This window comes from Acipenser ruthenus, chromosome 3 (assembly GCF_902713425.1).
Source record: "Acipenser ruthenus chromosome 3, fAciRut3.2 maternal haplotype, whole genome shotgun sequence".
NCBI classification, from domain to species: Eukaryota; Metazoa; Chordata; class Actinopteri; order Acipenseriformes; family Acipenseridae; genus Acipenser; species Acipenser ruthenus.
Genome location: NC_081191.1, coordinates 66,421,860 through 66,448,424, shown reverse-complemented (window position 1 = coordinate 66,448,424; position 26,565 = coordinate 66,421,860). Strand labels below are relative to the sequence as shown.

The 26,565-nt window shown below is 42.3% G+C and overlaps 1 protein-coding gene across 1 annotated transcript in view; it reads left to right on the top strand.

The window, feature by feature from the left end:
* Positions 1–26,565, top strand: part of LOC117435610 (collectin-12-like) — a 97,103-nt gene that overhangs the window by 62,840 nt on the left and 7,698 nt on the right. Inside the window, exons 3-6 of the mRNA XM_034058931.3 lie at positions 1,107–1,229; positions 23,445–23,543; positions 23,645–24,691; positions 26,049–26,525. Of these exons, the coding sequence (XP_033914822.1) occupies positions 1,107–1,229; positions 23,445–23,543; positions 23,645–24,691; positions 26,049–26,525 (1,746 nt within the window). The remainder of the gene's footprint in view (positions 1–1,106; positions 1,230–23,444; positions 23,544–23,644; positions 24,692–26,048; positions 26,526–26,565) is intronic.

Sequence of the window (26,565 nt, the reverse complement as noted above, 5' to 3'; positions counted from 1 at the left end):
ACATTCAAAATGACTAAGGGTATTGAGAGTAACACATTTAAACTTTTAATTAGAACAGTGGTTTTGTGTTTCTACCCAGCAACATGACCTGAATGACAAATAAATCAGGTTGTTGACAGTTAAGTTTGGGTGAGCCATAACCATGGCTGTAGTAATCCCATTGTGTCACTGGTACAGTAGTTTAATATATTAGACACACCAGCGCATACGTCGACGAGTGTAGATCCTTGTGAGTTGAATTATTGTTGAAGATAATGTTCTAATAGTAATCATGCTTCTTAGAGATAGAAAGAAGACAAGCACTGCAATATTTTAGTTATTTGTCAGGGCTGGCCACAATTGATCCACAGTGATAGATGATCTGGAAGTAATTAGGACAGAACAACAGGAATTCTGACAGAAAGCTAACTTTTCTAGACCCGTTTTGTTTTTGTTCAGCTGATTTAATAGTTTCTACAGGCATAACTGGCAGTGCAAACAATTCCTCAATTCCTTTAAAGGCCACAGCAAGAAAACAATTAACACGTTTCCTAAGGCTAAGAAAACAAGTGTGCATTACATGCTTTTGCTCCCCATTTCCTACTCAGTGTTGGGGTGTCACTTTAAAAACACTGCAGAGAGGTGTCTATAAGGAAATTCCTTTTCTTAAGAGCCGTAGCCACACACAAATCTTAGGCCAGGTTTCCTCTTTCACTCCTCTGTTTTCCTGGAGGTGCAGTTAAATAAAGCTGTAATGCTCTGACTTTTTTTTTTCTTTCTCTTGGCTTCTGCAACAAAAGTGTTTTTAACAAACAAGTACCAGTGAAACCCATGGTAGAGAACTGTAACAATAAAAACAGTATTGATCAATGAAAGGAAAAAAGGAACAACAGCAACCCTGTTTCCAGGGAAAATAGACAAATTACTGTAGGAAACCAGTGGTTATACACCATTACTATCTGTTATACAGAATAGGCTTCTAACAGGAAAGACATTGTCTAGTTTTAATCTGCTGTATATCATGCCTATAATGTTGGTCCAAATTGAATGCTGACTGGTTGGTTCTTGGTGTCTTCTAAGTTGACTTAATTTCTGAAATGTTCTGAAGTGAGTTTCTTCTGTTACAGGAATTCAGGAGGGCACCCAGTGTACCAAATGCAAAAACAACTGGGCACTGAAAGGCGCAATTGTGCTTCTATATGTCCTATGTGCCTTATTAACCATCACTGTAGCCATTCTGGGATACAAAGGTAAGAGAACCCACCTACTAGTTTGTATTAATAATACTTATATTATTTATTGTTTACCAAGACAGTAAACCTCATTAACAGTTCTCCGGGGATACTGTATATATATAGGGGCCACCGTTCCATTGGAGAAAAGGCAGATAAGACAAAAAATATATACATTTGGCCTATATAACATTTAGACCATTAGCTGACCATGAGTAAGGCTATGATTTTGGCACGGTAATTTTTTAGTACATTTCACAGACAAGGTGCAGCAAAAAAACAAGAATTCATGGAAAGGTCACCAAATAATGTAGTTTTAGCTTCATCAACATACACAAGAGCTTTAATATAGTAAACCAAAACTAATAATATAAAGACTATTGCTTTTGACTACTGACAAGTTTAAATGTTACTTTAGAGTACAAAACGTACAGTTAGAGTTTTCCATAATTCTGAAACAGTATGTTGTAAAGAAAGCCTCTAAGTCGGTAAACTTTTGTTCTCCGATGCATTTGTTCTTCTGTCTTTACAGAAAACAGCTCACTAACCGTTTTTTGTATTTTAGCAGTCTTTCCTACTGCAGATTCAATGGCCTGTAGCTTCCGTTTATGTAAAGCACTTTCAGCATGTTTATCACAGCTTGCTTTTCGTTTGTGTGTACAAAACATCATGCCACCACTTCATGAAACGTCCCCTTTGGATATTTTTCACTTCTCTACTGTAGTGATATTTGCAACTTTGCTCGCACTTCTGTCATTATATTTTCACCCCATAAACTTCCTGTCCACTCATTTACATGCTTGCTCGCCTACAAATCTCATTCGCTGACCTACATAGCTACACGTGAATCCTGCGTGCATACACAACCAAACAATTTACAGATACTGGCAGAGTAAAAGAAGGCCGTAATCAAATGTGTTTTTACATCCATTTCCAAGATTTCACTGACTATTCAAATTCACGATTTCCGTGACCTCTGTCACAAAATCGTAGCCTTAAACCATGAGTGATACATATACTATGATAATGGTATTAGTAATCCTAGGATAGGAGAGTTTTTGTATGAAGGGTATAAAGTGGGTTGCCAAGCCAAGTTGTAGATGCTGAATCGTTGGAATGGGACCTGACTTGACAAAGTGTTGGGGTTAATTAGCATCTATGATCCAGACAGGAATTGGCCTCTCATGTTTGCGAATTATGTACCATGTTCCATTCGAACATATCAGCTCCAGATGTATTGTGTATTTTTGCTGAATGCTGTTGTCTTGTTCGGGTTACTTTTATTGTGAGTAATAATACACTTCTGGTATCCCAATGGTGTTTGTCAATATTTTCTGTATGTGAAGTTGTATGGAAATAAATCAATGATAAATATGTTTACTTTTTAAATCAGCCATCCAGATAAATCATTTGTTTTGTTCAAAACGCTGTTGACATATTTTAAAAACTGCCTTTTAGTACCAAAAATGTAAACAGTGATTGCATCTGTTTTTGCTTGGGTTTTTTGGATAAGACTAATAAATACTGTTGTCGTGGTTTTGAGTGCTTACAGTATGGAGACCATCAACATGATATCGCCTGCTACCCTAGTTGCCCAGGAAACCAAAATATATGTTTTTTGAGTACAGTAGAACCTCAGAGTTACGCACACCAAACTTACGAACTCACAGTCAACAAAACACCCCGCTTTGAGCTGGAAGAGTTTTACAATTTGGAACTTGCCTTTCTTAATATTCACCAAATGTAATTTGGAAGAAAACATGTAAAATATTCAATATAGTAGTAGGTTATATTGAGCTTTTACTCAAGATTGCATTATATATATATACAGACGTGCTCAAATTTGTTGGTACCCCTCCACAAAAAATGAAGAATGCACAATTTTCTCTGAAATAACTTGAAACTGACAAAAGTAATAGGCATCCACCATTGTTTATTCCACATTTAATAGAAATCAGACTTTTCTTTTGATTTTTTATTCAACACAATATTGTAAATAATAAAACAAATGAAAATGGCATGGACAAAAATGATGGGACCGCTAACCTAATATTTTGTTGCACAACCTTTAGAGGCAATCACTGCAATCAAACGTTTTCTGTAACTTCTGCACCTGTTAACAGGTAGTTTGGCCCACTCTTCCTGAGCAAACTGCTCCAGCTGTCTCAGGTTTGATGGGTGCCTTCTCCAGACTGCAAGTTTCAGCTCTTTCCATAGATGTTCGATAGGATTCAGATCAGGACTCATAGAAGGCCACTTCAGAATAGTCCAATGTTTTGTTCTTATCCATTCTTGGGTGCTTTTAGCTGTGTGTTTTGGGTCATTATCCTGTTGGAGGACCCATGACCTGCGACTGAGACAGAGCTTTCTGACACTGGGCAGTACGTTTCGCTCCAGAATGCCTTGATAGTCTTGAGATTTCATTGTGCCCTGCACAGATTCAAGGCACCCTGTGCCAGGCGCAGCAAAGCAGCCCCAAAACATAACCGAGCCTCCTCCATGTTTCACTGTAGGTATGGTGTTCTTTTCTTTGAAAGCTTCATTTTTTCGTCTGTGAACATAGAGCTGTGACTTGCCAAAAAGCTCCAGTTTTGACTCATCTATCCAAAGGACATTCTCCCAGAAGGATTGTGGCTTGTCAATATGCATTTTAGCAAATTCCAGTCTGGTTTTTTTATGTTTTTCTTTCAAAAGTGGAGTCCTCCTGGGTCTTCTTCCATGGAGCCCACTTTCGCTCAAAAAGCGACGGATGGTGCGATCAGAAACTGACGTACCTTCACCTTGGAGTTCAGCTTGTATCTCTTTGGCAGTTATCCTTGGTTGTTTTTCTACCATTCGCACTATCCTTCTGTTCAATCTGGGGTCGATTTTCCTCTTGCGGCTGCGCCCAGGGAGGTTGGCTACAGTTCCATGGACCTTAAACTTCTTAATAATATTTGCAACTGTTGTCACAGGAACATCAAGCTGCTTGGAGATGGTCTTGTAGCCTTTACCTTTACCACGCTTGTCTATTATTTTCTTTCTGATCTCCTCAGACAACTCTCTCCTTTGCTTTCTCTGGTCCATGTTCAGTGTGGTGCACACAATGATACCAAACAGCACAGTGACTACTTTTCTCCATTTAAATAGGCTGAATGACTGATTACAAGATTGGAGACATGTGTGATACTAATTAAAGAAACTAATTAGTTTGAAATAACACTATAATCCTATTATTTATTATCTATTATCTACCAACAAATGTGTCCAGGCCATTTTAGAATATCTTTGTAGAATAAGCAATAATTCATCTCTTTTCACAGCTTCTTTGCTTTATTCTATGACATACCAAAGGCATGCAAGTATACATGATAAAATAGCTTTTAATTTCATCACTTTTCAGGAGGAATGAAGCATTATTTCAATGAGCTGTAAGGGTACCAACAAATTTGAGCACGTCTGTATATATATATATATATATATATATATATATATATATATATATATATATATATATATATATATACAGTGCCTTGCGAAAGTATTCGGCCCCCTTGAACTTTGCGACCTTTTGCCACATTTCAGGCTTCAAACATAAAGATATGAAACTGTAATTTTTTGTGAAGAATCAACAACAAGTGGGACACAATCATGAAGTGGAACGAAATTTATTGGATATTTCAAACTTTTTTAACAAATAAAAAACTGAAAAATTGGGCGTGCAAAATTATTCAGCCCCCTTAAGTTGATACTTTGTAGCGCCACCTTTTGCTGCGATTACAGCTGTAAGTCGCTTGGGGTATGTCTCTATCAGTTTTGCACATCGAGAGACTGAAATTTTTGCCCATTCCTCCTTGCAAAACAGCTCGAGCTCAGTGAGGTTGGATGGAGAGCATTTGTGAACAGCAGTTTTCAGTTCTTTCCACAGATTCTCGATTGGATTCAGGTCTGGACTTTGACTTGGCCATTCTAACACCTGGATATGTTTATTTGTGAACCATTCCATTGTAGATTTTGCTTTATGTTTTGGATCATTGTCTTGTTGGAAGACAAATCTCCGTCCCAGTCTCAGGTCTTTTGCAGACTCCATCAGGTTTTCTTCCAGAATGGTCCTGTATTTGGCTCCATCCATCTTCCCATCAATTTTAACCATCTTCCCTGTCCCTGCTGAAGAAAAGCAGGCCCAAACCATGATGCTGCCACCACCATGTTTGACAGTGGGGATGGTGTGTTCAGGGTGATGAGCTGTGTTGCTTTTACGCCAAACATAACGTTTTGCATTGTTGCCAAAAAGTTCGATTTTGGTTTCATCTGACCAGAGCACCTTCTTCCACATGTTTGGTGTGTCTCCCAGGTGGCTTGTGGCAAACTGTAAACGACACTTTTTATGGATATCTTTAAGAAATGGCTTTCTTCTTGCCACTCTTCCATAAAGGCCAGATTTGTGCAGTATACGACTGATTGTTGTCCTATGGACAGAGTCTCCCACCTCAGCTGTAGATCTCTGCAGTTCATCCAGAGTGATCATGGGCCTCTTGGCTGCATCTCTGATCAGTCTTCTCCTTGTATGAGCTGAAAGTTTAGAGGGACGGCCAGGTCTTGGTAGATTTGCAGTGGTCTGATACTCCTTCCATATCAATATTATCGCTTGCACAGTGCTCCTTGGGATGTTTAAAGTTTGGGAAATCTTTTTGTATCCAAATCCGGCTTTAAACTTCTCCACAACAGTATCTCGGACCTGCCTGGTGTGTTCCTTGTTCTTCATGATGCTCTCTGCGCTTTAAACGGACCTCTGAGACTATCACAGTGCAGGTGCATTTATACGGAGACTTGATTACACACAGGTGGATTCTATTTATCATCATTAGTCATTTAGGTCAACATTGGATCATTCAGAGATCCTCACTGAACTTCTGGAGAGAGTTTGCTGCACTGAAAGTAAAGGGGCTGAATAATTTTGCACGCCCAATTTTTCAGTTTTTTATTTGTTAAAAAAGTTTGAAATATCCAATAAATTTCGTTCCACTTCATGATTGTGTCCCACTTGTTGTTGATTCTTCACAAAAAATTACAGTTTCATATCTTTATGTTTGAAGCCTGAAATGTGGCAAAAGGTCGCAAAGTTCAAGGGGGCCGAATACTTTCGCAAGGCACTGTATATATATATATATATATATATATATATATATATATATATATATATATATATATATATATTGTAACACGGCAGGGAGGGGGTTAATATCCTTCCTGCCAAAAACATAATAGTTTAATTGTTTCATTAGTTAATTATGACCTGCACCTGGCTATTATTGTAAATTAGAGCCAGGTGCAGGGTATATAAAGAGAGCAGCCAGTCCCTTCAGGGCTGCTGCTGTGTGGAGGGCCCGGTTGATGGTGAAAGCCTTTTTGTGTTTAACTATTAGTGCTGGGACGAACACAGGATTTTCATGTTCAGATATTCGCTCCTAATTTAAATATTTGTTTGGATATTTGTTCGTTTTTCAAAAAATAATAAAAGCCTTTATATTGCTCTGAACGCAGGCAGAGTCAGAACAGCAGCAGGGGAGGGGGCATGGCCGTGGCCCCTGTGTGTGCGCCTTTATTTACAGCAAGACCTTACAATATGTAACATGTTAAAATAGAAAAATATCCCAGGAGTAAAGAATAAGTTGTGTAGGCCTTTGTCACAAAGACGGCCGGAGTGGGTGGCGTCAGACCAGAAGCAGGAAATAAACAGACAGAGAGGTGTGGTTTGGTGGAGCTGAGCGAATGGTTTCGCTCAGCATTTAATAAACAGCACAGAAAATAAAAGGTTTGAACACAAAACACAGGACACGGCACTATGCGCCAAAATAAATAGACAAACAAAACGGACTACACAGACAAAACACGGTGAGCAGATTTAACCACTATTACTATTATTATTACCAATATTACCTCCGTCTCCTATCCCGTTCTCCACTCACCGAACACACAACCCCGAGTGAAAGAAATGTGCATCTATATATACTGTTGTGCTGGGATTCAATTACTAATTAATTATTCACTTGAATCCCAGCACGTGAATGAATTACGTGCAACCCCGTGCTCACATATTATACTTTAAATGCACGTGAAGTGATAGTGCAATCCCGTGCCTAAATATAATTATACAATTTAAATACTCGTGCTGCACACACCCATTTATATCCCGTGTACCAATGACTATACACCAACATTAACACACGCACGCAACATACAACACATAACACACAAAATACACACAGGGGCGGGCACTTCGTCACATATACCCCCCCTGTGCAAAGCACACATGGCCTCAATGGCCACCTCCCCCCTTAAAAATCCAGCAGTCCAGAACAAAGTCTCGGGCTGGGAAGGGAGGCTTCAGTGGGCCCATGGCTGGCCATGCTGTCAGCACCCCTGCCGGTAGTGGCACGGCTGACAGCCTGCTGGTCCACGCCTGCAGCGAAATTGCTGCGGGGGATGCTGGTCTCCTGACCTCTCCCCCTTTCTTCGTAGCCAGTAGCTCCCCTTGGTGGGGCTCCGACCACAGTACTTCCGGCAGCGAAGAAGCTGCAGTGGGAGCAGGTCTCCGGACCTCCCCCACGATCTCCGGCAGTGAAACTGCTGCATTGGGAGCAGGTCTCCGGACCTCCCCCACGATCTCCGGCAGCGAAACTGCTGCAGTGGGAGCAGGTCTCCGGACCTCCCCCACGATCTCCGGCAGCGAAACTGCTGCAGTGGGAGCAGGTCTCCTGACCTCCCCCACGATTTCCGGCAGCGAAACTGCTGCAGTGGGAGCAGGCCTCCTGACCTCTCCCCCTTTCTTCGTAGCCGGTAGCTCCCCTTGGTGGGGCTCCGACCACAGTACTTCCGGCAGCGAAGAAGCTGCAGTGGGAGCAGGTCTCCGGACCTCCCCCACGATCTCCGGCAGCGAAACTGCTGCAGTGGGAGCAGGTCTCCGGACCTCCCCCACGATCTCCGGCAGCGAAACTGCTGCAGTGGGAGCAGGTCTCCGGACCTCCCCCACGATCTCCGGCAGCGAAACTGCTGCAGTGGGAGCAGGTCTCCTGACCTCCCCCACAATCTCCGGCAGCGAAACTGCTGCAGTGGGAGCAGGCCTCCTGACCTCCCCCACCTTCTTCGTGGCCGGCAGCTCCCTTTGGTGGGGTTCCGGCCATAGTACTTCCTGCTGCGATGCGGAGCAACTGGCAGCCCCAGGCGATGCAGAGCGGCTGGCAACCCCAGGCGATGCGGAGCGGCTGGCAACCCCAGGCGATGCGGAGCGGCTGGCAACCCCAGGCGATGCGGAGCGACGGGCAGCCCCAGGCGATGCGGAGCGACGGGCAGCCCCAGGCGATGCGGAGCGACGGGCAGCCCCAGGCGATGCAGAGCGACGGGCAGCCCCAGGCGATGCCAGACAGGCATCCTTGGGCGAAGCGTGGCAAGCATCCTTGGGCGAAGCGTGGCAGGCATCCTTGGGCGAAGCGTGGCAGGCATCCTTGGGCGAAGCGAGGCAGGCATCCTTGGGCGAAGCGAGGCAGGCATCCTTGGGCGAAGCTGGGGTGCGGGTGTTGGCCCTCTTCTCGACCTCTGCGGCTGGGCGGTTCTTCCCCGTGCTTCCCTCAGCAGCCTATGCAAGGGCTGCTGAGGACCGCCAGCATCTAATCCTGATCCTTCTGGTGAAGGGAGAGGCAGCTCCTGCTCCTCTCCCTCTGATGGTGATGGAGGCAGAGGCAGCTCCCGCTCCTCTCCTCGTGATGGTGGGGAAAGTGATACCAGCAGGCATTCATCCTCTGCTGGTGGGGGAAGTGATACCAGCAGGTATTCATCCTCTGCTGGTGGAAAGGGACCCAGCAGGTATTCACCCTCTGCTGGTGGTGCTCTGCCTCTCTTGCAGGGGACTGGTGCGGCTCTGCCTCTCTTGCAGGGGACTGGTGCGGCTCTGCCTTTCTTGCAGGGGACTGGTGCGGCTCTGCCCTTATTGCAGGGGACTGGTGCGGCTCTGCCTCGGAAGGGAAAACCAGCAGGCATTCTTCCTCTGCTGGTTGTGCTGGGGAAACCAGCAGGCATTCTTCCTCTGCTGGTTGTGATGGGGAAACCAGCAGGCATTCTTCCTCTGCTGGTTGTGCTGGGGAAACCAGCAGGCATTCTTCCTCTGCAGGTTGTGATGGGGAAACCAGCAGGCATTCTTGCTCTGCTGGTGAAGGTGGGAACAGCTGCCTCTCAGGCTTCGGATTCCCGCGGTCCCCTCGTCTGGGTGCTGGACACTCGCGGTCCCCCCGTCTGGGCGCTAGTTCCTCCTCTTCATACTGGGTAGGGCATATGGCTAACGTGTGCCCATAAGCCCCACAGCCAGGGCATAACTCTGCCGCGAGGTTCTTTAAAAAAACCTCCCATCCATCATCCCCGACCTCCTCCCTTTTGGGCTGTGGACGCCCCGACTCCTCCCTTTTGGGCTGTGGACGTTCGGGCTCCCCCCACTCAGGCGTAGGACGCTCGGGCTCCTCCCGCTTGGGCTGTGGACGCTCAGGCTCCTCCCGCTTGGGCTGTGGACGCTCAGGCTCCTCCCACTCAGGTACTGGAGAGGGCAGCGACTGCTCCTCTCCCTCTTGCTCACTGGAAGGCATCCCTCCCATGTCTGCAGCTAGGTACCCCAGCACCACCATGGTGAGGTCACGAACTGATGCCGGGTTGTGCTGTTGCTCCCAGTCCTCCCATCGTTTCCCATCTCGCATCTGCAGCGTGTGAATAACCCAGGGGAGGTCACTGGCGAAGTTCCCCTCGGGGTGCACCAGCCAGTCCCATATTTCCCGGGACGGTGGGGAACCCGGTGGCAGTGGGGGTAGAGGGGTGGCTACTGCCCCGTTGTGGCTGTCCTCCTCCCAGCCCGGCATGCAGGATGAGTGCTGCAGCTGTTGTTGTTGCTGCTGCTGCTTCCGCTGCTTCCTGCAGCTCTTTCTCCCCATCCTCGTTTTTCTTTTTGTTTGTTTTTTTTTTGTTTTTTTTTTCCCCCAAAAAAACTGCGGTTTCCGCTCTGACCTGAGTCCTGGTGGCGCTGTAGATCCCACGCAGGACACCACGTGTCACAAAGACGGCCGGAGTGGGTGGCGTCAGACCAGAAGCAGGAAATAAACAGACAGAGAGGTGTGGTTTGGTGGAGCTGAGCGAATGGTTTCGCTCAGCATTTAATAAACAGCACAGAAAATAAAAGGTTTGAACACAAAACACAGGACACGGCACTATGCGCCAAAATAAATAGACAAACAAAACGGACTACACAGACAAAACACGGTGAGCAGATTTAACCACTATTACTATTATTATTACCAATATTACCTCTGTCTCCTATCCCGTTCTCCACTCACTGAACACACAACCCCAAGTGAAAGAAATGTGCATCTATATATACTGTTGTGCTGGGATTCAATTACTAATTAATTATTCACTTGAATCCCAGCACGTGAATGAATTACGTGCAACCCCGTGCTCACATATTATACTTTAAATGCACGTGAAGTGCAATCCCGTGCTCACATATTATACTTTAAATGCACGTGAAGTGCAATCCCGTGCCTAAATATAATTATACAATTTAAATACTCGTGCTGCACACACCCATTTATATCCCGTGTACCAATGACTATACACCAACATTAACACACGCACGCAACATACAACACATAACACACAAAATACACACAGGGGCGGGCACTTCGTCACAGCCTTACTTTACCCCAGTGAATTAACTACAAACACGTTGTTTTGTTTATTCCCGAAACAAATACAGTCAGCACTCGGATATCCGTTACCCAGATACACGTCAGTCGCGTTTTACCACCCTTGTATTAAGAATAAAATCAATCTCCATTACATATATGTAACAAATTAATGCACTTAACCGTCACACGCGATTTCCGACTTCGTCACCAGTTTTCTGATACAAAGCCCATCTCTTCAATGTTACAATGTACTTGTTTAACCGTCGCAGTTTTTCTGCCATGGCAAGTTATTGTGCAGTTACACAGCGCTTCCTCCAAAAACAACGAGAACAAGATAAGGCACAGTAATGTAAAAGTGAATCATTAAACAGTTTTAGATAATGTGAGCACTTAAATTAACACAAGCTTATTTCTGTTTTGTAACATTGAACGCTTTATTTTTTCCTTTTGGAAAAATGTTGAAAACTTTGCACTGTCATGGAAGCTTATCAAAATACGTCATTTTGTATGGACTATTCATTGTATTTTGGAGAGAGAACTGAAAAGAGGAAGATACAACACATACAGCTATTTAAAAGTTTCATTTTTTTATTGTATTTCTTTAAATTACTGCTTTAAAAAACATTAATTTATACTGGTTTTAATAGCTGTATTATAAAAATACATTATACAGCAGTACCGTCAACATTTAATACTGTGACATCCATACTGTAGCAGGATAGTGTCAGAAATGAGACTGAGGCTGGAAAGCTGGAGGGAAGGACTAATGCACACATTTATTAACAGAACAGAACAAAACCAGGAACAAACAAATACGGCACAGGGACCAAAATAAAAGGTTCATACAAAACAAATTCCCGCTGTCAGAATGCTTCCTTGTGTCCAGGCTGAGCAGTGCCATCACTTGTCATTTGTATTCCACTCCTTAAGAACTCTTCTAAACAAAGGATTGTTCTTCCTTTATATACATGTGGCCATTCCCCAATTAAAATATAATTATCACGACCGTAGACGGGAGCTCCCAGGGGGCGGCGCACAATTGGCCGAGCGCCGCCCGGGGTGGGGGCCGCACACCAGCGACCCCTGTAGTCTGGCCGGGCGCCTGTAAGCTGCCCAGAGCTGCGTTGTCCTCCGATGCTGTAGCTCTGAGGTGGCTGCATGGTGAATCTGCAGTGTGAAAAAAAGCGGTCGGCTGACAACACGCTTCGGAGGACAGCGTGAGCTCGTCTTTGCCGCTCCCGAGCCAACACAGGGATGGTAGTGGTGAGCTGAGCCTAAAAATAATTGGACATGCCAAATTGGGAGAAAATAATAAAATAATTGGCGATTACTACATTTATATATATATAAATAATAATAATAATAAATATATATATATATATATATATATATATATATATATATATATATATATATATACAGTGCCTTGCGAAATTATTCGGCCCCCTTGAACTTTGCGACCTTTTGCCACATTTCAGGCTTCAAACATAAAGATATGAAACTGTAATTTTTTGTGAAGAATCAACAACAAGTGGGACACAATCATGAAGTGGAACGAAATTTATTGGATATTTCAAACTTTTTTAACAAATAAAAAACTGAAAAATTGGGCGTGCAAAATTATTCAGCCCCTTTACTTTCAGTGCAGCAAACTCTCTCCAGAAGTTCAGTGAGGATCTCTGAATGATCCAATGTTGACCTAAATGACTAATGATGATAAATAGAATCCACCTGTGTGTAATCAAGTCTCCGTATAAATGCACCTGCACTGTGATAGTCTCAGAGGTCCGTTTAAAGCGCAGAGAGCATCATGAAGAACAAGGAACACACCAGGCAGGTCCGAGATACTGTTGTGGAGAAGTTTAAAGCCGGATTTGGATACAAAAAGATTTCTCAAGCTTTAAACATCCCAAGGAGCACTGTGCAAGCGATAATATTGAAATGGAAGGAGTATCAGACCACTGCAAATCTACCAAGACCTGGCCGTCCCTCTAAACTTTCAGCTCATACAAGGAGAAGACTGATCAGAGATGCAGCCAAGAGGCCCATGATCACTCTGGATGAACTGCAGAGATCTACAGCTGAGGTGGGAGACTCTGTCCATAGGACAACAATCAGTCGTATACTGCACAAATCTGGCCTTTATGGAAGAGTGGCAAGAAGAAAGCCATTTCTTAAAGATATCCATAAAAAGTGTCGTTTACAGTTTGCCACAAGCCACCTGGGAGACACACCAAACATGTGGAAGAAGGTGCTCTGGTCAGATGAAACCAAAATCGAACTTTTTGGCAACAATGCAAAACGTTATGTTTGGCGTAAAAGCAACACAGCTCATCACCCTGAACACACCATCCCCACTGTCAAACATGGTGGTGGCAGCATCATGGTTTGGGCCTGCTTTTCTTCAGCAGGGACAGGGAAGATGGTTAAAATTGATGGGAAGATGGATGGAGCCAAATACAGGACCATTCTGGAAGAAAACCTGATGGAGTCTGCAAAAGACCTGAGACTGGGACGGAGATTTGTCTTCCAACAAGACAATGATCCAAAACATAAAGCAAAATCTACAATGGAATGGTTCACAAATAAACATATCCAGGTGTTAGAATGGCCAAGTCAAAGTCCAGACCTGAATCCAATCGAGAATCTGTGGAAAGAACTGAAAACTGCTGTTCACAAATGCTCTCCATCCAACCTCACTGAGCTCGAGCTGTTTTGCAAGGAGGAATGGGCAAAAATTTCAGTCTCTCGATGTGCAAAACTGATAGAGACATACCCCAACCGACTTACAGCTGTAATCGCAGCAAAAGGTGGCGCTACAAAGTATTAACTTAAGGGGGCTGAATAATTTTGCACGCCCAATTTTTCAGTTTTTTATTTGTTAAAAAAGTTTGAAATATCCAATAAATTTCGTTCCACTTCATGATTGTGTCCCACTTGTTGTTGATTCTTCACAAAAAATTACAGTTTCATATCTTTATGTTTGAAGCCTGAAATGTGGCAAAAGGTCGCAAAGTTCAAGGGGGCCGAATACTTTCGCAAGGCACTGTATATATAATCAAATGTTGACCAGGTGCTCAAATTCTGCACCACAATATATCAGCATTACCTGAATGGGTATGTGTTTGTCCACAATATATAATACAGTAAACCAGTCAAAAGGACAGCTTCAGGTGTTTTATGTACCGGTATGCTTTTTTTTTGGGAGGGGGGTCTTGAAAAAGAGAAAAGAGCACACTTTTGCACTCTTTCTGTATCTAATGATAATTTTGGATGACCCCTAACAAGACTAGCTAGCTGATGGAGTGCTTAGACTCTTCAAATACAAATTATGTTTATCACTTACTCATGAAGCTATGACCACCTTTATGAAAAAGCACTTCAGTTAAACTACAGTTCATTTGAAGCACACAACCGCAAACAGTGATGTATGTGCAATTTTTTAACAACTATTTATAATATTTGAGGGTTATAGTTGAAAACTTAAGTGGGCATCTGTAAATGTTTAGTTTTAGGAATGGTGGTTACAAATAAATTTCACACACTACTTTATGTGCTTCACATGCAAAGTAAGCGATAACCCTGAAAACAGGGTCCACAGTGGGGTTGATTTTGGCCAGGCCCTCTGGTACCCCCTGCTAGAGACACCATTGGAAACATTAAACATGTACAGTAGTTTTCCACTATAGTCTGATAAAAAGAACAGTGTGTTACTGTTTTTAAGAAAGAAAAAATATAATATTCAAGCTTTGATGTGTTGTGTCGGGTAGTGATTTTTCAGTGTTACTTCAAACATTCTGCATTTTAAAATATTTTTTTATACTGATATTAGACCTTATTTGTCGAATTCTGGTAATTATATTTTCTGTGGTGGGAAACAGGCTTCAGTGCAAGAGTGAAATCCAGGTTTCCAACGACTAGTAACTTGTACACATTGTATTCTTTACAACCTGCTAGCTTTTTGACTGTTATTACAATATTAATGATATGGTTATCCTACAGTCAAAATAAATAATTATATGGAAATGTTACGCATGGAAGGATGCTGGTATGCAGATTATTACCCTCATCACTTCCAGCTGTACACCAGCTGCAAGTCGGTTGGCCTGTACAGTATGTGTATCAGTGTGGTGAGTAACAACAATCTGCCTAAAACAACAAAGACATAGTACTGAACTAAATTCAGTGCAGGGATTAATGTTCCCTTATATTTGGAAATTTCTGGAAATATACTGGAACATCTGACCGCAGTCTGGTGCTCCCTAGTTACCTCCCGCCTGTCAAGGAGGCCAGTATGGCAACCGCAGTTCCTGACCGAACACTGGCAGCATTCATATTCATTCTGCAGGGCCAATATCTCATGTTTATTGCATATGTTTTGAAACTATGATCATTTTTCTTGCTGTTTAGTAGTAGTTGAAGACCCTTGAATACATGCTGTACATTTATTCCACACACTCTCATAAGTTCATGACCTACACCTACACTACCAGTACATGTTAATAACAAGATATACAGTATGTATATATATATATATATATATATATATATATATATATATATATATATATATATATATATATAATTAATGTGATTAATAGTAGTGCTGGGACAAATATCTGAATATTCAAACAAAAATCAGATGTTCTTATTCGCTAGAAATGACAAAAATACCTTGCACTTATTTAACAGAAGTTGTGTGACAGTTTGAAAAATGGCAAATGAAAAAGAGCGCCGTCTGATATGTGAGATTAATATAAAAAAAAAAAAAAAAAAAACACAGGATCAACACAGCAGCTCTTGAGCCTCTATTTAAAAGTTTTAGACAGCAAACAGTATACAAACCAGATTTTGCGTGCGCATTTTACATTTCATTTTTCGTTTGCTTGGCCACTATTTACTTTGAAGAAACGGCAAAGGCAAGGAATTAAAAAAAAGTACAAAATAAATAAAATGTGGTGTCAATTTTCTGTACTATTTATTTCAGGAATACACAAAACAGCACTTAACTTCAACTGCTATTTGGCATCCTTTGTTTTGTAGTTAATTCACTGGGGGTAAAGTAAGTCCTACACAACATATTCTTTACTCCTAGAATATTTTTCTACTTTCATGTGTTACATATTGTAAGGTCTTGCTGTAAAATAAAGGCACACACACAGGGGCCACAGCCACGCCGCCCCTGCTGCTATGCTGCCTCTGCCTGCATTCTGAGCAATATAATGTCTTTCATTGCTTTTTGAAAACAAACGAATATCCAAATTAATATTTAATAGTGAGTTTTAAATATATCAATTACTTTTCATCTTTATTATTTCTAGTGATTGATGAGGATATAGAACTGTTTACTGTTTTTCTCTGTATACTAGTCTTCACAAAGTGTTGGGGGACAGGTGCCTAAGTACTTACTGGAGGTTAGTGTACCCTTAGCAGGCACCTACACAGACACCTACACAGACTCACGCGCACTTTCAGACACACCCATGCATAGGCAAAGTATCAGTTTAAGGCACCTGTAATGACATAGTATAAAATAGCAAGTTCCTGAGAATTCATCATGGGTAATGCTAATAATAATAATAATAATAATAATAATAAATAATAATAATAATAATAATAATAATGCTGATGGAGCAAAACAGTCTGAAATAGCAACCTTCTCTTGTGGTTTTTGTTAGTCCTGGAACACAGGCCTCTTCTGTGTTTTCTCCTACTCTTGGAAATATGTGGGTTGTTTTGTTTTTGTTGTCAACCACATTAAAGGATAAGAAATAATGAATTGTACTATGTAAAAGTAATTACAAAGTTTTAAAGAAACGTGTGGCTAAAGAGCTAAGGGTTTTTTTAATTTATTTTTTTAAGCATCCATGCTTTTTAAAAATATAGATGAACATAACCCATGTGTAAAAATCAATATGAAAACAAGACAGTACTCGCTTTAAGAATATACCGTGGATAGTTTTGTTATGGATACATCCACTTTGTTTTTTGCAAGTCCCTTGCCAATAAAACATATTCATGAGCTATACCCGTTCCCTGTGCCCAGGAGTTGCAGGAACTACATTTTGCATGAGTCACATTGCACATTGCAATAGCCCATTTATTAAAGTCCAGTATGATTTAATAAAAAGCCAAAAAATATGCAATGGCGAGATGTTTATCGTAGAAAACATACTCAACATCAGTCGCATGGGGGATACACACAACCACCCCTGTAATTCAGTCATATCAATTAAATGCTTATTTATGCCAGGTAAAAAAAAAGCATTGCATGTTGCCCAATGATCTTTACGTTTACTATGTTATAGTTGTATGGTATTTTCCCATACGTATACTATCTGTTGTTTGTCATAGTTTACCATGTTTGTTTTACTATGCTTTACAATACCATGCATACACTTTGCAGTGCTTTTACCACTTCAGTTAACTTTGAAAGGGGAATCATTTGGTACCATCTCAGGATGTGCATGTGGTGAAGGAATAGAATGTCTAAACAATAGTAATGTTCCAAAAATACCGGTCTTGAAATAAATAAATGTGATCCCTGCTACCAACAATGGTATTGGGGACAGTCTGCCGGTGGGTTGCAGTACCAAACAAAACAGAACAATAAATCAGAATTAATTAAAGGCTGTGTGTAGGGATGGGTGGTGGCTGTGTGCAGGGATGGGTGGTGGCTGTGTGCAGGGATGGGTGATGGCTGTGTGCAGGGACGGGTGGTGGCTGTGTGCAGGGACGGGTGGTGGCTGTGTGCAGGGACGGGTGGTGGCTGTCTGTAGGGAAGGGTGGTGGCTGTGTGCAGGGATGGGTGGTGGCTGTGTGCAGGGACGGGTGGTGGCTGTGTGCAGGGACGGGTGGTGGCTGTGTGCAGGGACGGGTGGTGGCTGTCTGTAGGGAAGGGTGGTGGCTGTCTGTAGGGACGGGTGGTGGCTGTGTGCAGGGACGGGTGGTGGCTGTGTGCAGGGACGGGTGGTGGCTGTGTGCAGGGACGGGTGGTGGCTGTGTGCAGGGACGGGTGGTGGCTGTGTGCAGGGACGGGTGGTGGCTGTCTGTAGGGAAGGGTGGTGGCTGTCTGTAGGGACGGGTGGTGGCTGTGTGCAGGGACGGGTGGTGGCTGTGTGCAGGGACGGGTGGTGGCTGTGTGCAGGGACGGGTGGTGGCTGTGTGCAGGGACGGGTGGTGGCTGTCTGTAGGGAAGGGTGGTGGCTGTGTGCAGGGACGGGTGGTGGCTGTCTGTAGGGAAGGGTGGTGGCTGTGTGCAGGGACGGGTGGTGGCTGTGTGCAGGGACGGGTGGTGGCTGTGTGCAGGCACGGGTGGTGGCTGTGTGCAGGGATGGGTGGTGGCTGTGTGTAGGTGACGAGTGGCGGCTGTGTGCAGGGTAGGTGTTGCAGGGGTGTATGCTGGCTCCATGAGCAGCAGCTCCCGGGTTAGTCCTTGGCTGCAACACAGTCAAGCAAAACAAACAATAACACAGCAGCATTCTGGCTGCAATCACAACTTCAGCCAGCATAAGGGGCTGTACTCACGTAGCTGCGTCCCCTTTGTACTGCCAAACTCCTCCCTGTAATCAGTGCGACGCCGCGCTCTCTCCAATCACCGCCCACACCACAGCTGATCACAATGGAGTTGTTCTGCAGCCACACAGCTACGCCCTTTCCCCACTGGCCGACTTCTGGTTTTGTCCCACCATCGAGCTGACCCATCTCGAAGACGGTGTACCACTAACCTTACTCAGCGCCCTTCCTGATCGAGAAGTAGACTTGCAGCTCGGATTCCTTCTCTCCCTGTCACATACCACCAGATGTTTTTCAATCTTGTCTATACTCCCAAGTGCAGGACATTGCTTCAGTATGTGTTCAAGGTCCATTGGGGCAATGGCAGCCCAGGCTTTGTTTTGTGTACAGTATAATAAAACTTAGTTACAGCTCTGCATTAACGGCCTGGTCACACAGGCGACTTTTTTTGACGGCAACAAGAGGAACACATTTGTTGCCTGCGTGTTGCCTTTCATTTTGCGGTGGTCACACGAGAGACAAGCATGCTGTCGATAAGCTGGCAACACACAGGCAACAACGTAATGCAAACCAATCATAATGCATGTTTTTGTCGCGACGTAAACATGCTGCGAAGGAAGGCTGCTGCTGCTGCTTTAATAGCAATAGATGAGGAAGAGGCGGAGAGTAGAAAGAAGAAAAGTGTGTTTTGGGTTCGCCCCTATGTTATTGAAAATGTTGCCCTCATGTCGCCTGAAAAATAGAGCATCGTAATAAAGTGGGAGACACGTCGCGGGTGTGTTGCCAGGTGATCACACGTGGTGACAAGCCGGCAACACCAGTTGTCCCCTTGTTGCCGTCGACAAAAGTCGCCTGTGTGACCAGGCCTTAAGAGGTTGGCATTTGCCCTTGTGTTTATTTATAGCCAGTGAAGATCCATTGTATTCATTGTGTGTTAATAAATTTGTTACTATGTTACACAAGCATTTGTGGTTTTGAGAAGGAGGTCTCTTTTGACAGCAGAAGTACAGGAATGTGTGACAAAGAGAGGCTCAACTACCAGTTGCAATGTTGCTTTAACCAGTTTTAAAAATAGTATGTTGATGAACGTTGTGAAGTTCTTATTTTCCATGATTGGCAGAACACAAATAGGACTATAGAAACTAGGACTCCTGACCTCAGTCACTTTAAAATTGCCTTCTGGTGTATTGTATTTTACAGTAAATGACAATGACAAAAAAGTAAATGACAAATAAATAAAAAAACACAAACACAAATACAAAATGCAAACACCCAGCCAATACTTTGGTTCAGATTCTAATATCTGTTCCAAACCAAATATTCTGGTGGTTGATGAGATTTGAGGAAATACTGAACTTCCCTCTGCTGGTGGTTTCTAGGTCTGCAGTATTAAATAGCCTCCAATTGTAAAATCTTTTTTATTAAATTACGTACTGCGATTTTACAAATGTTGGAAGTCTTGAAGTTAAGAGGATGTTAAACACGTACAGTACCTATCCTTTTCTAGAATGTGGCCTGTTACTATGCTGACATTTCTTACCATTAAGAATGTATTGCCTGTTTAATGACTGGTTATAAAAAGGAGATTTAAATGATGAAAGTCAGTTTACACATTATTGGCAGAATTGAGCTAAACTTTCAAATATTTTTTTTATAAGCATTCCAGAGGAATTACGGTAGTTGCTGACTTTCTTTTCCCCAACTCAAACTTCATTCACATTATAGGCATTAGAAGAAACAAATAAAATCAAGCAAGCAACCAAAGTGTATTCATTTTCACATTACATATTTAAATTATTAGAAACTTTGAGACATTCCAAATGGAATAACAAGTATGTGTTTTGATTTGAAAATAAGTAATTTATAAGACTGACAGTGTTTCAGTACAAATGGGAGTATTTAACAGTGGCAATTTTTAATGCTGCTTTCCTAAAGTTTACCACAGTAGTTTACTATGCTTTTACCATGCTTATATTTACCTTGCTTTAACCCTTAAAGGGGGAGGGAAACGGCAGAACTTTGTGCGTTAAAATTATTCATCAAGTGCTAAAGATAACATTTCCCACTCAAAACACCCTCGTATTTATTGTATAACACAATAAAAGACTTAAAACTATGGCAACCTGCACTTAAATTGTGATGTGTTCCACCATATTAACAGTATTCCCGTGATGTCACAGCGCTCGACCGGCGGGTGTAATCAAAGATGGCAAATCTCACAAAAGCACTGGAACCAAGTGACTTTGAAGACCTAGAATCTATTGGTAAAACTTTTCTGTAGGAATTTGAGCCAGTCATAGAACGCCAAATAGGCCATATTGGACCTGAAAGAAAGGATTCAGATTCCTGGGAATCTGATCCAGATAGTGAGAGAGGTCCAGATCCTGACAGAACAGCACACAATTTGTGTTGCAGCTGCTGTAACTACACAGTAATTCCAGCTCGTGAGGAGTGTGTTTGTTGTTTTGAAATTCCTCGCTACAGCACAGAATTCCTGAAAAATTGTCAGGCCAAGGTCCACCCTGCATCACGCAAATTGGCAATTTTAAAATTGAGGTCCTGGATACTGCACTGCTGCTTTTTACAGACATCCGAGCTGACTCTGTACAACCAATCACCAGCAGGTAGCCTGTGTTTGTATTTATGTGTTTCATAATTCTCATACACATTACATTATTATTATTACTATTATGATAATAACCCCCCTTCATAGGCATTAAAAAATACATACTGTATAACAGCTTTAACATTTTAAATTAAACAATAAGTTGTTAATGTATTATTATTATTGTATTTATTATTATTATTTTGAAAGTTTTATAATTTTTTCCCCGTGGGTAGAGTTTCTTTCTCACGAAACGACACCGCTAAAGCCACCTTTTGTCCACCTTTGAATCTTTATTGTCACTCTGTGTGCGGAAGCCTAAATATGCGTGCATGCTCCCTAGTTACCGCAAGTGCTGTTCAAAGATCTGATCAAAAAATCCACTTTGCACACAAACACCTATTCATGATCCGGCTAAAAATGAGCCAGGATCCAATCCTGTTTTTTGATCCCATTAGCACAGCCGGACCCAGGTCACTGATGCCAAGTGCATTTATTACTATTAAATACTATGGATATTTGGAAACTGGGCAACTCATGTAAAAGCTACATATAAATCGTATGTAAATTACTTTGTTATAATGGTATTGTACCGAATCATCATCAGTAAGTCACAATTACAGAGCTCTGAATGTCATGTTAAAATGTGACATTTTCTAAACAATTTGCATCATGAGAGAAATCACTGACTTCACACATTTTACATACTTCTCCCGCTGCCTTCTCCAGCCAAAGACATCACAGGAGGGATTTCCAGCAATGGCGGATTACAGTTTGATAGGCCGCGGAATTTAAACATCTCATTTGACATATGCTGATCAAAAACAATCAAAACAAACCCAAGATTACATTGCTTTCCCATCTATTTTATCATTTACAAAAAAAACAAAAAGTGTTTCCTATGTCCTTTAACTATGTCCTTTGCTATAGTTTACAATACATGACAGTTTGTACATTTCACAACTGTGCCCCTCCCCTGTGCGTATTTTATACGTATGTATGTATGTATTGGTGCATGGAGTGTGGGTTAGGTAGCACAAGTGATTTAAAATGTGTATTTGTATTTAGGCACAGGGATTGCACAATCACTTCACGTGCAGATTAAAGTGGGTATTTGTATGGGCACACGGGGAGTGCACAATTAGTTCACGTGCAGACTGCCTGCTCAAATTGAATGATTTAACAAGCAATCGAGCCAGACACAGCTGCATAAAAGAGGCACACATCTTTCACTTGGGGTTGCTGTGTTCAGGGCGAAAGAACGGGAGAGAGAAGGAGAGTAAAATCAAAAACTAAAGCAATTGCTACTCTTTTAGAAAATAAATATACGGTTCACAAAGTGTACTTTAGCTATAATTAACATACATTTATCATGATTCAGCATATAACTGTTTATTGGATATTCTGACTTAAGGCTGGAAAAAATTGCTATGTTTAGGGGAGAGTGTAGATAAGACCTTACGCCCTTTAAAAAGGTATACGGTCAACTTTGCCATGTGCTCTGAAGTGTATACACACCCTTTGTACACCCCATACTTTTTAATTTTGAAAGGACTTGAAGATGTACAATATATGCAGGGCTATATAAATGTGAGATTGTTGTAGAATCTCCCTCCAAAAATGTCTTCCCAAGCAGTAATTACCTTCCCCCATTTGACAAATGACTTGGGACATACAAATAATAAAAATTAGCGATGAGATAAAAATAAATAAAAAAATACATAGAACACAAGAAGCAGTAACAGTAAAATTGTGAGGATATTTAAAAATAAACCTCCCTGGGTGTTCACCAACACGTGAGAAATTGCTAGTTTCAATTCTATATGCACTGGTGATTGTAATAAATTGCACTGGACGCGAACTACAAACCATACACTTCAAAGACGCAAGTCTTACGTGCAAATTATTATTATTAGTTTATTTAGCAGACACCTTCATCCAAGGCGACTTACAGAGACTAGGGTGTGTGAACTATGCATTAGCTGCAGAGTCACTTACAAATACGTCTCACCCGAAAGACGGAGCACAAGGAGGTTAAGTGACTTGCTCAGGGTCACACAATGAGTCAGTGGTTGAGGTGGGATCTGAACCGGGGACCTCCTGGTTACAAGCCCTTTTCTTTAACCACTGGACCACACAGCCTCCTTGGGACCAGAGAGCAGCGAACGTACCGGTATGTTCATACTACTCAAAGGGTTAAACCATGTCGAGCTGCTTTTAAAAGACACTGAGTTTTAACTGGTGCTACAGTATCTAAGATCCTCGTCAAGTAGGTGTTGTAAAGAGCAAGCTCTCTAGTCGAGAGACAAGTTCTGTGTATGTCAAAATTATTATCACCAAGGCCAGTCATGACCCATGTTTGCATTGTTTAGAATTGTGTACTGCAGTATTGCTCTCTTTATCTTTTAGTGGTGCACAAAATGGACACTGTGACAGAAGATATGGAATTTTCGCACAAGTCTTATGCAGAGAAGCTCACGGCTGTGGAGAGTGACTTGAAGAAGCTAGGTAATTGACAGAATCATCTTAAAATATTTACAACAGCATGATGTACCGTTAGTGTTTATTCCATATCTGTTGGAATTACATTTTTTTCTCTGGACCCACAGACGACCAGACAGGGGCAAAATCAGAGAACACCAACAACGAGTTGTCAGGGTTCAAATCTGAGATTCAGGCCCTACAACAGCAGCTCAGGGATATTGCTGACAAGGCCACAAAGAACAAAGACATTCTGGATAAACTGCAAGACGCTGGGCAGTCCATGCAGTCCAGCCACAGCTCCCTACAGGGCCTGCTCGACAGCAACTCCAATATGATTAAAAATGTAAACCGCACTTTGCTCACCTATAGTGGCTACATCACCAGTCTGCAGGAAGATACTAACCGGATGCAGACAGGCCTGCAGAACCAGGTTCAGACTCAGAGCACGGCGGTGGTGAACATTAACAGCCTGAACCTGACCCAGGCACAGCAGAGGACTCTCATCAATGTGCTGCAGAAGTCTGTGGACGACACCAGCCAGGCCATCCAGAAGATCAAGAATGACTTCCAGAGCCTCCAGCAGACTGTGGTCCAAGCAAGGAAGGACACTGACTGGCTGAAGGAGAAGGTGCAGACCCTTCAGACACTGTCTTCCAACAACTCCGCCTTGGCCAAATCCAACAATGACACTTTGAATGACATGACCACTCAGCTGAACACCCTAAATGGGCAGATGTACAACATGTCGGCTATGGCAGACACCCACGACCAGAGCCTGCGGGAGCTCATGGATCACCAGAGGGACCATGACAACAGGACAGCGGATAAGTTTGACCAATTCGAACAGCGTATGGACCTTGCAGAGAGAGGCATTGACAACATCATCGGCAACATCAGCTACACCGCCCAGCACCTGAGGGTGCTCACCACCAGCCTCAATGACGTCAGGACTTCTTGTACCATGACTCTGAGCAGTCACTCGGACAACCTCCTGAACCTCAACAACACTCTGGTGGATATCCGTGTGGACACCACAGCCCTTAGGATGCAGCAGGACGTCTTGAGGTCCAAGCTGGACTTCGAGGTGGCCAACCTCTCCATGGTCATGAATGAAATGAAGCTTATGGACACCAAGCACTCGCAGCTGATTAGAAACTTCACCATTCTGCAAGGTACGTTAAGTTTAGTTTATAATTCCAAATAATCAGTTGATGCTGGTTGCTTAGTAGTTGAAGGCACTAAACAAACTTACAAAACAATTGTTGTTGGTTTGCTAACTTTCAATCTTGTTGATTTGCTTGCTCACAGTACCAATTGCAAATAAATGTATTCTTAACCGAGAAGTTTGCACCACAAATATTGCAATGACAGTATACTGTACATTTCAAGAAGAAACTGATGCTATTGAGATTGATTGATGCATAATTCAGCAGTCATGTTAATATTTGGGAGGGGGGGGGGGGCATATTTTCAAAGTGTTTAATCCAGTCTTTAATAAACCCCTCTAATTTTACAAAACTAGAATATACCTAAGTAATATAATTCAGGGGCTTTTAATCACTTATTGTAGCATTGTATAGGATTTTATACTTAAAAAATATGAGTTATTAAATATAGTTAATGCTTGCCATTACGCCCTTTAGTCTTTTATGGCCAATTGCTATGAGCTAAACAGCTGTGGATGATCCTGTGGTTAGTACGGAGAACAGTACTAATCATAGCTTGCAGGGCACTTACAATTTGCAATGAATCATTAATTTGGAGGTAGGTTTTAAGGTGTTCTCAATTGCAATAAAAACAATATTTAAATCGTCTGCCCCCTAGAGGATTGTAAATTAAGTATTAAGTTAGTCCAGTGATTCTTTAGACTAAGTGCCATCCTAACTTGTTATTCATGTAAATATAGTCATTTGATGTGTATTTAAAATGTTGTTGTTATTATTATTTAATAAAGCAGTAAGTTAAAACATTCTACACAAGTATAAAATCAAATAAAGTACATTTCTGTCCATTGTAACTGCTTAACTTGAGAAAAAAAAGCAACAAAAAAAAAAAAATGTTACATGATTAAAAGGTTAATTAAATGTTTTTTGCAAAACAGCTGTCTGCTGGATTTTATTGATTAGAACTAAAAAGAAACATCTATACAATTACAAAAATGTTTGGATGATAAATCTTTTCCGTTTGTCTAATATCTGATAACTAAGTTTCTTTTCAGTACTATACACTGCATTTCTTTGTAATCAGTGTTGTAGGTAAAATATGTCTCATGCTATTCAGTGCTGAAATATGTTTTAGGCTACTGTTAAAGTAAAATGTGCATATTTATTTTACTTCGCTGCCCCCACCCTCCACACTTTTGTTCTATGTGTTTTTTTCATTGCAATTGGTACTAAATTAAAATGTTTGTTGCAGATGACTGTTAGTTTGTAGAAATTGACAATTAGATTATAGATGAAGGTACATCTACTGTAAAAACAAATGCTTGGTAAGTAATGAACACTGATTACTTTAATTTTTATTTTCTAGGCCCACCAGGTCCAAGGGGCCCTAGAGGTGACAAAGGGCCTCAGGGCCCTGTTGGACAGACAGGATTGAAAGGAGACAGAGGGGATAAGGGAGAGCCAGGAGTGCCCGGGAACAAGGGAGATAAGGGGTCTTCTGGACCCCCAGGACCCCCAGGAAATATTGGTTTGACGGGCTCTAGAGGAAACCCCGGTTCTAAGGGCTCCAGGGGCTCGTCTGGGAGACCAGGCTTGCCAGGGCAGAATGGAGAACCAGGACTACCAGGAATCTCGGGGGATCCTGGGTTGCCTGGCCCTCCAGGACCACAGGGGCCTCAGGGGGTGCGAGGGGAGATGGGAACACCAGGACCAGCTGGTCCCAGAGGTCTTATAGGACCCCCTGGACCAACTGGGCCGCCAGGTCCTCCAGCATTCTTAGAAAGTTCATCAAGACCAGAAGCTCTACACAGCGAAGCCTCTACACCATCAGTGAAACCTAATGGCAAGTCTTTTATTTATGGTATCGGTTTAGTATTCCTGTT